Raw genomic sequence first — 12,990 nt, forward strand, 5'->3', positions numbered from 1 at the left:
CCTCTGCCTCAGACTCGACTCGATAACCACCCTGTGTCGAAACGATCAAAGCGTCCGTTAACCGAGCACGCCAAACCCTCGGGTCGGGTCTAATGTGTGCACATATGGGTTGATCTCGAAGTTTCAAGGGGCGGCGCCATCGAGTCGTGTAGAGGGGTTCGAGCGCGCGGGACAAGGGAGGGGAGGGATGAGGGGTGGAGGGGCGTAGAGGGGTGTGAGAGGGGTGATGGAAATTGTTCGTTGGAAGGGTTGCTAGCCTGGCTTTGCCGATGGAGTGGTTTGCTGGCGGCGTGGCTACAATAAGGTCGTGAGAAGTGGCGTCTGCTTACCATCAGTGTCCACGGGAAAACGAGTGATCCGGAAGGACAATCACGGGTTGCGATCCGCTGTTTGACGCAGTGGTCCTCACGCATCGCGTCGCCTGGCCTCATGAACAGACCAGACCAGACCAATTCGCATCGCATCGCATCATCATCACGACTGCCCGATCACCAGCAGGCATGTCACACGCAACAAAACGACGCGGGAAGCCCTTCATCTCGGGCACCCGCCCAAAGAAGCGACCTCAGACAGCACCGCGCTCGCCCTCTAATTACGAGTTCACGCGGGGGGACAGAGAGAGTGCGCACAGGAGCGTGCGCGCTCTCAGGGCAACAGACGCGACGAGGCCCAGACCGTGCCCAGCGCCGCGGGCCAGCGATCGCGAGGGGAGGGCCAAATCACCAGCACCGTCATATCACGAAGGGCGCGCGCACGCACAGAATCGAAAGGAGAAGGGAAGGCGAACTTAGTCCAACTCCACGGGCGATGATGACAATAACTCTCGCTGCCAATCGCGGCGTCAGGCGGGCGCGACTCGAGCGCAGAGGCATCGGCGTATCGTGGAATCGTGGGAGGTGGGGCCCGTTTCGGGTCTTGCGCGCTAGGGGACGATCCGCGAGCCGAAATGAGTCGGGGCCGAGCCCTCGTGACTGGGAGCTGGGAACGGAGGACGGCTTCTAGGCTTGGGAGTGCTGGTGGCGCGGGGGCGTGCGCGCGGTGGTGTCGGGTGCTGGTGCGAGAGGAGGGGTGGTTCACCTTGCTTGGTTGAATTGATTGATTAATTGCTGGCGCGTTCGTTGGCGACGGGGTCGGGTTGCTTTCCCTTGTTGGCCCCGCATCGGTGAGGGTGTTGTTGAAGGCGGTGAGGTGTTCTCATGCATGGGCAAAGCGATCCGTCAAATGTCAAGGAACGCGCAGTAGCGATTAATCGCCTGCCCAAGCCCTCGATACTCCGACACCCGGATGGATTGCGAAGAGAAGGCAGCACGTCCGCTTCTGAGGATCCGGCCAAGTGGGGCAGGGCGCCCTAGGGACATCTCCCCGTGAGGCTAGTGCAACGCATGGTGATGAAGCGGCGAAGTGTACGCCAGAGACAAGGAACTGGTTTTGCCAGATCTAACGGAGGGCCCCACCTTGAGGTGTCGCCCGATCGCATGTGAAAGCAGGTTGGCTGGCGGGGTTGACGAGCGCGTATCACGTCGATCGCAAAGCCGTTCCTGCGTCCGGGCTGGGATCGATGCAACAAGGCATGCGAGCGGGCTTGACGCACAGGAGGCGGCGGCAGGGGAGAGGCCAAAGGGCGCTGATGGTGGAGGAGAGAGTGTGCGTAGCGGAAGCAAAACAAGTCAAGAGGCTGGGAGGTGCCGCGAGCGATCGGATGCTCGAGGGAGGGCGCACGGTAGACGTCAGCCGCGTAGGTTCGCCGGGAGGTTGCTCGGGGAGCGGGTCGCGAGTAAGTGAGGCGTGCCGCATGCGTCCGAGGTGTGGCGGTGTGGTTGGCGGCGCGGACGAGCTGCTGCAACGGCGCATGGTTTGGAGGTGTCTTGCATGCGGTGGACGACGCCGGCGGCGCGAGACACGTCGGCGGAGAGGGCGGTCAGCGGGCGACACAGCCGGGCGGCGTGTTGGCAGTGTGCGCTGCTGGCGGGATGCGATGCGATGGCAGGGCGGCGTGGCGCGCTGGGGGATACGGCGCGGGCGCTGGCCTGAAACGGCGGGCTAGTGGCCGTGGCAGAGGCAGAGGCAGAGGCTGAGCGCGAGGGTGGCCGCGCGCCTCACGTGGGCGTCCCCGGCGGGCGTGTCGGCGTGTCGGTGGCGAGGCAAAGGATGGGCATGGCATCGTCTGGCTGGCGGCGTCTCTCGGGCGCGCAACACATGCAATAACAACACGCACGCTATGTGCTGGCGACCGGCGGCGTGGGACCGTGTGTATAAAAACACCAGCCCGAAGCGGCGTCTAGCGGCTGCCGCGCCCGCGCCGCCCAATCGGCTGCTCCGCCCTCCCCGTCCCGCGCCGAGTGGGGCGCTGCTGTCACTCTGCGCTGCGGCCGGTGCTGCCCACCACGACGCGCCCGCGCCCGCTGCCTCGAACCTCATTCTGGAATTTCCGTCTGCTCCTCCTCTCCCCTCTTTACCCCTCCAACTCCATCACCACACGACCGCCCATCGCGAGGTACCGTTGTACAGGTACATCTAGTCGCGCGCAGCTCAGCTCAGTCTGCAGCACCCTCCCTCCACTGCGGTCCCTCCCGCCGAGAACGCCGCGCTTCCCTCTATGCGGCCTGACTTTGCGATGAACCAAACGCCCATACGCAACACCACCGAGATTTAATTCCCTGATACAGCTGGCTGTCGCCCGTCGCGCTTTTCTCGTCCACCCGCCGCAGAAAACGCCCGCAGACCCGCAGCCAGCGCAGGAGGATGTCGGCCGTCGCAGGCGCTGAGATGACGACCCCCGTCGCATCGCCCACCGCCAGCCGCAAGGCCTCCAACGGCACCGCTCCCGACAAGGAGAAGGAGAAAGAGAAGAGATACAAATGCCAGTTTTGCAACCGCGCATTCAGTCGCTCCGAGCATCGGTCGCGACACGAGAGAAGCCGTAAGTGCAAGCATCAGCCTGCGACCCAGCAGCCCAGCGGTGGCGGGGAGCTTCGTCGCCCGTCGCGTGGTGGGCTGGCGGGGCACGAGCACCCCTCACCTCATCCATGACCTCGACTAACCTTCGCTCATGCAGACACCAAAGAACGCCCTTTCAAATGTATGAAGTGCCGCAGCACCTTCGTGCGTCGCGACCTCCTGCTGCGACACGACCGCACCGTCCATGCCAAGGACGGCGGCGTGCCCCTGCAAAGCGACTCGAAGCGGAAGAACAACAACGCCGGCAAGGCCTCACCCAGCGCGCCGCCGCAGACCAAGCTGCCGGAACTCGATGACGCCTCGCTCGAACAATATGGCGATAGCAGCGACCCGTTCGGCGTCGAACAGGCTGCCATGCTCATGGCCAACTTCCAACAGAAGGCCGCCATGTCCGGCCAGGACGTCGCCAGCATCACTGCCGAGCCCCTCATCTCGCCCCACGGTCCTCAGATGATGGAGCAGAACGTTCCCTACCCGGGTTCGATGACGCTGCCGCAGATGCAGGGCTGGGATCAAATGCTGCCGCAGAACCCGGTCAAGCCCGAAGCCTCCTCCATCTCATCGAATGGCGACCCCAGCCATGACCTCATGAACTTCTCCAACGGCAACGCCATCAACAACACCCTCCCACCTCTTATGGACCGCCAGCAGGGCCAGTCTAATGACGGCCTGCCTGGATTCAACCCGCCCTTGATGGCTGGAAACCTGACGCCTGGTGCGCTTTCGCCCTTCACCTCCATGATGGGCCCGGTTTCCCCCGTCGACTACCGCAGGTCGCCCGGTCCTCCCCAGCAGTGCACTATGGCCAAGGCACCGCAAGTGGAAAACGAAGAGCAGCTGAGGACCATCCTCGACAACGTCCGACACTGCGACAGCGAAGGTGCCCTCATCGAGACCTTCCGCCTACCTGTTCTGTCGGTGCTCAACCGCTACCTCTCCACTTACTTCAGCTTCTTCCACCACCACCTACCCTTCATCCACCCGGCTTCATTCAACCCGTCCAAGGTCCCTGCCGCCCTTCTACTCTCCGTACTGTCTATCGGTGCGCTGTACACCTTCGAGCAGGATCAGGCCTACATGCTCCACATCGGATCCAAGGTTCTCATCACACAGTTCCTTCAGAAGAGGGACAACTTCAGCTCGCGAAAGTGCCCGCTGTGGATCATGCAGAGCTCCCTTCTCAACATGAGCTTCGCCAGCTGGAGCGGTGACCCTAAGGGCCTCGAGTGGGCCTGCTCGATCAAGAGTCTGCTCGCGAATATGGTCGCTGGTAACCGTTACGAGCTGAACCTCCGCACGGAAGCACGATCCGACCGCCAGCCAACCCACGAAGAATGGATCGAGGATGAAGGCTGCCGTCGTACATACTACGCCGTGTACATCTTCTTCGGTCTCTTGACGATGACCTACAACCACACGCCGGCCATCAGCTTCAACGAATTCGACAATCTGGAGCTGCCGTCCTCGGAAACGTTATGGAATATGGACGTTACCGATAACGACGGCTGGTACGAGAACCTGGCTTCCTCGTCGAACATGTCCTTCAGAGCTGCGCACGACGCTCTCTTCTCCGGTGAAACTGCACGCTACAGCGCCTTCGGCACCCGTGTTATGATCAACGCCATCCTTATGGAGGTCTGGTATCACAAGCGCTCTCCTGATGCTCTTCAAGATGTCGTCACTGAGTACAAGCTTCGTCTTGCGCTTGACACGTGGGAGAAGTCGCTGGAGCTGTGCGAGCCAGAGACAGTCGTCGTCCAGCTCAGTGCACCTCACAAGGGTCACCCGCTGATCTTCAACTCCATGGCTGTCTACCGCAACTGCCGGGCCAGACTCTTGGTCGATCTCAAGTCCGTTCAGGACGCCTTGCGTTACCACGATTCCTACGAAGTTGCTGCTGCAATGACACATGCGCGCGACAAGGTCAAGCGTTCGCAAGAAATGCTCAATGTCATTCAGGCGTGCTTCGACTGCATCGAGGTTGCCGCCTTGCAAGGCATCCGCTGGGTCGCTCGCACTTCCGCGACCAACTGGAGTATCGAGCATCCTCTCTGTGGACTGGATCTTATGGTCATTCTCAGCTTGTGGCTCTGGCGTGTTGAGCACGACGAAGCTCCTGCGACTGATGAAGAAGCGGCCATGTACCAGAAGCTGCGCAACTTGTTCGACGACGACTCCATGGATGGTGTCAGTCAGAAGCTGAGTTCCACTGTTGCTAGGCTCTGGGGTAGTATGATCGACGAAGTGGTCGTCTGGGGGTGAGTTCGACCATCTCAAAGTTTATTTCTGGCCTTTCACTGACATCCATCGCAGCATCACCAAGCTTATGGGAGAATCATTCAAGCTGCACTCGCAGGCTTTGATCGGCTATGAAGATGCCTTGATGGCCGAAGCTGAAGCCGAGCGGATGCACAGCTCTCCCGACGCCACCATCGCACCCCATGCGGCGGAGGTGGCGGCCTACTAGTGACACTCGCTGTCACGTTTTGTCTTTCTCGACGCTCCTTCACCAAGGCCCAACGCTTTGCAAGATTTGCATTGCAATCATTGTACAACAACCACCACCCTCCTTTCTTCCGGCGTTCACGGCAGATCACGAGCGCTGGAAGCTCCATCGTACACTTTAGGCTCTCGCAGCCTCACTTCTACAAAATACCTCTTCATAATCATTCGGATACACACACACGACTACACAGGGGCGCGGACAGGACTGGAACTGGATCAACGAAAGGCTTTCGGGTTCTCTCGGTTTCGCGCCAACCCAGCTGGCTTTACACCAAAGGCCTGCTGGACACGGCGTTTCACACAACCGGAACACAGTCCAAGACGATCATCCCCTACACTCTCGACCTCCCCTCTCGCCTGCAGCGAAATCTCTCGCGAGCGGGAGAGTGAGAGGAGTCGGGAGAACACTACTCTGGAAAAGGAGAGAATACACTCAGGCCGGCTGGTCCCGCGCCTCCAACTCCGCGCTCGTACGGGTCTTTCGGACCCAGCACACTTTATTGTTTCTGGCTTCTTGATTTTTGCTCTTTCCCTCTTGATACCATGTGCGTTTAGCTGGGGAACCCCCGCTCCGTCGCGGCCTGCCCAATACTGGGCCGTTTTCTGCGGGTTTTCAGGTTCTTGCTTTTCTCCTTTTGAGCACCGGCGTTTTTGCGGAAAGAGCGGAAGTCAACTTTACCTTTTTTTTTTGCTGCGTTTCTTAACTCATCTCCTTGTTTGATCTGCGCTGCTTTGCCTGGGTTGTTGGAGCATAGCGTGGGTCTAATTTTGTTTCTGTTGGTTCGGCTCCTCTCTTCGCCCTTTGCTGGCGCGGAAGAGGGGAGGGATGAACTGCTACTGTATCATAGTCTGCTGGGTTTCGCGTCTGGTCTGGTCTTGTTTTGGGAGGTTTTGGGGGGTCTGGAAGGTTTTGCAGGGACGGTAATCGTGTTCTCTCTCTCTTGCACTCGCTCTCTAGAAATCTGAGATGCTCTTTTGATCTCCCACTTTTGTCTCCAACGTCTCATCTCTACCGTCTGCACTCCCCTGTAGTAGTAGTAGCAATAAGCGCCTTGCTCATTGCTCAAATTCGACTGCGTGTATTAGGCAGGTAGCAGCACAGCAAGCACACCGCAGACCCCCGTCACCCTCAAATCACACTCCGAACATCATCTCCAAGAACGCCAGACGAATACAGAGTCTCCGATTTCCAGAAGACCCATTTTCCCATCTCCAATCGGTACCCCACACGCTAAGGCAGCAACGAATCCCTCAATCCCTCGCGCTCCGCGGGCTATATTCAGCTCCTCGGAAGGAAAGGCACGGCTGCCACGCCGCTTGGCCCGTCTGTGCGAATGATTCCAAGGGACTTGGGACGAAGGAATGCGCGCGCCGCGGCCGGGCAAGGGATGAATGGGAAGACTTTGTTCTGACTTCAGTTGTATTCTTTGATTCTCATTAGATACATGCTGTTTTGCTATGTACGTTTTGTGCTTGGTGTCTTGCTTTGCTTTATGTGTATGAGGACGGCGCCTTTTGCGCTTCGATGACGATTACGCATGCTGCCTTTTTGGGCGAATGTGCCGCGCTGCTGCTGCTGAGTGCTGAGTGCTGAATGAGGACTGGAAAGGAAATTGCTAGGAAAATGCAGATGGGAACGCCGCGCTGAATCGCCAGCTCGCAAGGAAACATAAACAGGGAAGTGCAAGAGCAAGAAAATCGCGAAACATGACGGAACTCGCGCCCGCCGGCCGCTGGAAACCGCTTCAACCACCCTCCTTCCTCAGAAACCACTCCACCGTGCCGTTCCTCGGCTTCGCGATCGGGAGTGCCGCCGTGCCATGCGATCCTGTACCTGTCGCATAGAGCGCGCCCGTCCCGGTCGGGTGGAAACTCGCGGCCGCCGGTGAGGAAGAGGAGGAAGCAGAAGAAGCGAACTCCAGCACCGTCTCGACGACCCGCACCTCCGTCACGCGCTGCACGGGCTGCAGCACGACCGTCGTCTGCACGACCAGCACGATCGGCTGCGCGAGGACCGTCGCTGTTCAACACTTCATATCAGCGCCGCAGAAGAAGAATCAAGGACGGCCTCAAACGCGGTATCGGCCAGCAATACCCGTGACCTCCGCCCCGGCCCCAGCGGCCTCGGGCTCCGCAGTCCTCTTCCCGTTCTTCTTGCTCAGCGTCCCGTACCCGATCGAGCCGACGCCGGGCGACGGCAGCTGGCCGGGGATCTTGGGGAAGGTCTGCGTGTAGATGTCCGGGTACCAGGTTGTCTGCTTGTTGGGGAGGACGGTTGGGCGCCAGTCGGTTGTGATGGTGGGCGGGGCGGACTCGGCTTGCACGGCGGTGGGGTTCGCGGGTGCTTGGCGGGCGCTGGGAGAAGTGGTTAGTTCTGAGTGGATTTGGGGGAGGTTTTGGGGGAGAAGGATGGGACGGCTTACTCGAGGATCGCGTTGTCTTCGGCGCTGAGGACGGTGGGCTCGGGCGCGGCTTCGTCGGAGAGGGAGGGGACTGTTGCGGCGGGTTGCAGGTCGGCGGCCAAGTTGGAGGCGGCCGCGTAGACGGCCGAGAGGAGGCAGAGGGCGGCGAGTTTCATCTTGGGTTACACGCGACAAGGTGGTGGGATGGGACTCGGATGGGTGGTGTGAAGGTTTACGGCGCGCGGCGGCAGAGACTGTGTGTTCAGATGTACTGATCGTGAAGAGAAAGTATCGCAAGGTATGTTCCGGTGATTGTGGCTGTCGCGGAGGGAGTTGTTTGTCGCAGGAGGCGTGTCGATGCAGGTACGCGCTCGGGTGGTCTCCAGCTCAACCGGGAGAGTGGGGGCTGACGGGTGTTGAGTGTGAAGAAGGCGCACAGCACGTGTCGCGGGTGATGGTTGCTGTGTCTCGGCTAGGTGAGATGGTGTAAACAAGCTGGTGTAAGCGAGTGACAGGACTGTAGGCAGAGAGAGAGAGACTGTGAAAGAGGCGTGATAGTTTCGCTGGGACACGAAGGGCCGATGGGGCGCAAAGGCTATCAACAGCCTCCCGCGCGCTCGCGGTGAACGCGCAATCACGCTTCAGGGGACCAACGGCAAATCGTGATATAGACTTTGCGGCTCTGGACTGTATAAAGTTTCCCGTCTCCAGGGCGCCGAATGCATGTCAGACCCTGCCATTGTGCAGATCGCATGCCTGGCTTATTAACCTTAGGATTCCTACCTCGCTTGAACAACAGCTCTCACATACTGTTCGATATGGTGTTCTTCACTCGCTTCTTCAACCCCGTCAACAGGGATGTGCCGGCTTGCCACCGTCTCGAACGGGTTCTAATTTGACAGGCCGGCCATCTGAGACCGCCCCACCAGGGAGTAGCCGCTTAGCGAAGCTTGGCTAGGGCCTTATTTCAAGTCGGCGACAGCTCCTCATCCAATGCCGACCAGGCACGTGTGTCTTGCGTGAACGTGGACTTCACTTGTATTTCTGAGACTATATCATGCATGTCGTCTGAGCACTTTCGATCCCACCGCCTCCAGGAAATGTTATGCGAGTGCATGGGATGTCTTTACGTCGTTTCACGCAGAGTCTGGACTATTCCGGGACGCCACTCAAACGCGGCTACACTGGCGGAGAAGTACTAAATATAGCTTCTGGACCAATTGGACTTCGGGCAAGTGCAAGGCGTGTGTTCGCCATCGCCAACCATAAACCGTACTGTCGGGCATTCTATGCCTTCAGATCGCCATGTCCGTGTTTGCTACGCGATCTGTGTCATCCTCACAAAGAAACAATGAGACGATCTGGTTCACGCAGCAGCAGAATATGCATCAACGTTCGTGTTGTTCATTATGTATCTACGACATGGCATACCAGGTAACGAAGGAGTTGATCCGGTCTTGTCTCTTTCTTTCTTTGTTTGTCTCCAACATGTCGTTAAGACCTCTCGCCGGAATGGGTATTGCATCCTGCTTTTTCATTGTCCAGAACTACAAATATACCCTGGACTGCACACCACACAATGCCTGCTCAACTAACAATCCAACACGATGCCTCCAACTACGAGGAGCTCCCGCCGAGGCTCCCTAGCAGCCAAAGCGCGATGGAGCCCGATCACAAGGCTTGTGTCTAGAAGGAGAAGTGAGATCCTGCCGCACCGTAGACCTTCCGCAACCGCACCCGTCCCCAGCAACATAGCAGTCTGCACGACCTGCAAATCCCCCATCGCAAACGGGTCGTTGCCACCTGCCAGTCCAAAAGACGAAAAAGCATCGATCCCTTCACCAAAATCTCCCAGCAAAAAGCGCCCACGACCCGCCACCCCCACGGACAACAACCCAAAGACGACCCCGCCACAGTCTGAAGGCAAAAAGAGCACGCCGCCCGCCAGCCCCAAACGCGCAAAGTCTCCCACCCAGAAGACCCCGCCGCAATCCCCCACCCCCATGGCCACCCAACTCACCCTCTACATCGCCGAAGCCGCCAAGCGCACAACTCTCATTCGCGCCGCCTACGCCTCCTCCTCCCTCGATTACCGCACGCTCGGCAACCCGGACGTCTCCCTCGAGCACCAGGCCCTCGTCACCGCGGGCCAGGACCACGCGCCGTACACCGTCGAGGCCTGCAGGCTGGTCGGCAGCCTGATGGGCGAGTTGGGCAGGGCGCTGGACACGGCGCAGAAGGGCGCGGTGGAGTTGGGGAAGGTCTTGGAGAGGGAGGTTGAGAGGGCGCGGACAGAGGGGGAGGAGGAGAGGGAGAAGAGGAAGGAGTGGGAGAGGGAGTGGTGGGTTAGGGAGAAGAAGGTTAGGTTGGAGGAGATGGAGAAGCCGAGGAAGAGGAAGAGGAGGGGGAAGAAGTGAGGTGTTTGAAGGAGGAAGCATGGGGCTGGGGAGCTGGTGTTTTGTGGAGAGAAGTGCCCTTTGAGGGGAAGAGATATTGGCATTGCTTGGCCATTGCTTTGTGGCTAGCTTGAGTTGATTAACAGGAAACACACGGCTTGAATACTTTTATCTGTGGAGGTTGATCCTGGTATGAAAGAAGGCTCTGATTGCTTGCTGGAACTGGGTAGTAGTCTCATGAGCGCTCTTGTATCATTATTGTTTGCTTGATCGGACAGCTTGTCAGGAGGCATAAAGCCAATGCATTCAATGAGCTTCTTGAGTGGTCTCTGCTTTGTATTATCCCAATGACGACAAATATAATTCAGAACGTTATAACATACGGCAATGTCAATGGCAGGATCCATTGACTACGTCTCTTTTCCATGCTTTGCGTACGAACGGAAAGGAGCTGCGTTGCCTGACATCCTCGGTTTAAGGGTGCCTCTGACTAGCCTTGTCGTTGCGATTAGGGATTACATCAAATCGATACGGCCTGGTGTCACAATTGGTATGCGCTGTCCGATCAGAGCGTCCAAGGAGCGCTTGAGGTCCTGGCTTCGACTCCACAAACACAACAGAGGAGCCGACGAATACAGCGAAGACGAAGACCTCTTCGAACAAGCATCTCCGCCAACAGACAGCACATCCGGCTCCAGTGAAGCAATACCCAACACAGAACACCAGTCTCGAACACCACCGGCATCAACGACCAGCACATCCGCTTCCAGCAACTCCGCTCCGACCAAGTCCCAAACACAAACAACCTCCCTCTCCTCTCTCGCCTCAATCCCAGGAAAGCTCAAACGAACTCTCAGCAAGCGCCTCCAGCGCCCTAAACAACCACCGACTCCCCCGTTCCCCGCTCCACCAACCCTTCCACCTACGAACCCACCCTCCCAAACCTCCCTAATCGCCACCCTCGACGCCCTCGCCCTCTCCCCGCCCGAACTCGACACCCTAAAACGATGGAACTCATCTGCCACGCCGCGAACGCCGCTCGCGACCGCCGCTCGCCTCATCCCCAATCCACCCCCAGCAACACCTCGAGCACAAACCTGAACCTCAACCTCCACCTCCGCGGCGGAGGCGCCTCCCCCTCTCCGCCTCCATTCCGCCGCCCCCGCACCGATCTCCCCTACACCCCTCCCCCGCCTCCTGCTTCCGATTCTGCCAGGCCTGGCGGGATGCTTTGGTGGCTCGCGGGCGGCCGTATCTCGCAGCATGGACGGGTGCCCACGGTCGGGGAGCTGAGGGTTAGGAGGGAGGTTGAGGCGGCTAATAGAAGGCGAGTTGGGTTTTGGGGCACGGTTGTGGGGTGGAGAGGGGTTGGGAGGGTGGGGGTTTTGGTCGATGGAGGGGCAGGGGGAGGAGAGAGAGGTGGTGGGAACGAGGGTGAGGGAGGGGCTGGTGATGCTGCGTCTGTGCGGTCGAACATGGGATCTGGGTTGGAAGATGATGGTGGGGGAGAGGATGGTAATGCGGAGGCTGCGCGGTCGAAGGCGGGGTCTGCTTTTGGTGAGGATGGTGTGGCTACGGAGGGTGAGGATGGTGGCGGAGAGGGTGGCGAGGGTAAAGATGGCGAAGGCGATGGCAATGGTGAAGATGGCCCGGGTGCAGCGGCGAAAGATATGTAGATATTGATATATTGATCTAATAGTCCGGCCTTGACCGATTGTTTCTCTTCCTATCTTGTTCTTCGTGGTAACCACTGCCTGTTTTCACACCGACGGTGGGCCAATGCTGAACTGACTTCTTCGTGTTGATCTTTCGATGAACTCTCGAAATGGGTCAGAGCAGGTATTCAATAAAATATCCTGCTGCTGTCGAAAAGTTTCCGTGGCCGTTGCGGTCTCGACCACAATCCTAGCATGGTTCCCGGGACTTCTTGGACCATAGCTCCATAGCATGACCGGCCGCGGAAGCGCTCAAACATGGCCAGCGGGCTCATGCAGAGCTTTTTTGCTAGACCCAGGCGAATATTCCGCAAACCACTCACGCGCGAGCCCGCAATCGTTCCCTCATTTTGCAAACCATTTCCCAAATCTCCTCGTCTCTTCAAACCGGCTTAGCAACCTTCCTAACCTCCCTAACCCCCGTCCTCTCATCCAAAAACTCCCTCCAACTAACCGGTACCATCTGGTTCCCCGCCTCGCTAACAGCCATCACAACGCCCAGCTCGTTCTTCGCCGTGCTGCAGAAATAGCTCCTCTCGTCGCCCAGGCTGATCACCACCGCGCGCACCACGTCGCCCACCCGGAAGCTCTCCGCCACCTTCACCTTGTCGATCTCCGTCGCGCGGATGTCCTGCTGCCGGATGAGCGCCGGGAAGGTGTCGCGGCACGTGTGCTCGCCGCCGCTGCCGAGCGCGAGGATTGAAAGCGTGGCTTGGCGGGGGTTTGTGCGCGTTATGCGGCCGAGGACAACGGTGCCGGTTTCGGGCACGAGAGGACCGGCGGGGCGCGTGATGGTGAGGGTGGGTTGGGGTTGGGATTTGCTTTTCGAGGGCACGGAGGTCAGGGCGCCGGCGAGCGAGGAGTGGACGTGCGAGGATTGGATGTGTGTCCCAGTGCCGGGGTTGTTGGCTGAGGCGGGCCCGAGGGGTTGGCCTGGGAGGGTGAGGGTGGATGTTGACATGTTGTTGTATGAGATGCCGTCTCTTGAATTAGTGGATGTGTTGGTGTGTAGAT

The 12,990-nt window shown here is 59.0% G+C and overlaps 3 protein-coding genes across 3 annotated transcripts; 1 reads left to right on the forward strand and 2 right to left on the reverse strand.

Annotated features, from left to right (window-relative positions):
• Positions 1-2,429: 2,429 nt before the first annotated feature.
• Positions 2,430-6,149, forward strand: WHR41_01352 (uncharacterized protein). The gene is made up of 3 exons (XM_069369958.1): positions 2,430-2,920; positions 3,056-5,216; positions 5,272-6,149. The coding sequence occupies exons 1-3, from the start codon at positions 2,743-2,745 to the stop codon at positions 5,423-5,425; spliced, it is 2,493 nt and encodes an 830-aa protein (XP_069233110.1). The 5' UTR covers positions 2,430-2,742; the 3' UTR covers positions 5,426-6,149.
• A 716-nt stretch (positions 6,150-6,865) lies between these two features.
• WHR41_01353 (uncharacterized protein) lies at positions 6,866-8,507 on the reverse strand. The gene is made up of 2 exons (XM_069369959.1): positions 7,887-8,507; positions 6,866-7,818 (listed from the first exon to the last, which is right to left on the reverse strand). The coding sequence occupies exons 1-2, from the start codon at positions 8,039-8,041 to the stop codon at positions 7,533-7,535; spliced, it is 441 nt and encodes a 146-aa protein (XP_069233109.1). The 5' UTR covers positions 8,042-8,507; the 3' UTR covers positions 6,866-7,532.
• A 3,851-nt stretch (positions 8,508-12,358) lies between these two features.
• Positions 12,359-12,937, reverse strand: WHR41_01354 (uncharacterized protein; the record flags this gene model as incomplete). Its single annotated transcript, XM_069369960.1, has 1 exon — positions 12,359-12,937. One exon carries the CDS (start codon positions 12,935-12,937, stop codon positions 12,359-12,361), a length of 579 nt encoding a protein of 192 aa, XP_069233112.1.
• Between the last annotated feature and the right edge of the window lie 53 nt (positions 12,938-12,990).

Source organism: Cladosporium halotolerans (assembly GCF_011745625.1).
Source record: "Cladosporium halotolerans strain TM138-S3 chromosome Unknown Sca3, whole genome shotgun sequence".
NCBI lineage: Eukaryota > Fungi > Ascomycota > Dothideomycetes > Cladosporiales > Cladosporiaceae > Cladosporium > Cladosporium halotolerans.

Excerpts from the sequence above, each read along its gene's own strand:
- WHR41_01352 (XM_069369958.1), top strand. The coding sequence starts at position 2,743 with ATGTCGGCCGTCGCAGGCGCTGAGATGACGACCCCCGTCGCATCGCCC. Across the intron at positions 2,921-3,055 it reads GTCGCGACACGAGAGAAGCC|ACACCAAAGAACGCCCTTTC; the intron begins GTAAGTGCAAGC and ends TCGCTCATGCAG. Across the intron at positions 5,217-5,271 it reads GACGAAGTGGTCGTCTGGGG|CATCACCAAGCTTATGGGAG; the intron begins GTGAGTTCGACC and ends CATCCATCGCAG.
- WHR41_01353 (XM_069369959.1), bottom strand. The coding sequence starts at position 8,041 with ATGAAACTCGCCGCCCTCTGCCTCCTCTCGGCCGTCTACGCGGCCGCC. Across the intron at positions 7,819-7,886 it reads GAAGACAACGCGATCCTCGA|CGCCCGCCAAGCACCCGCGA; the intron begins GTAAGCCGTCCC and ends CACTTCTCCCAG.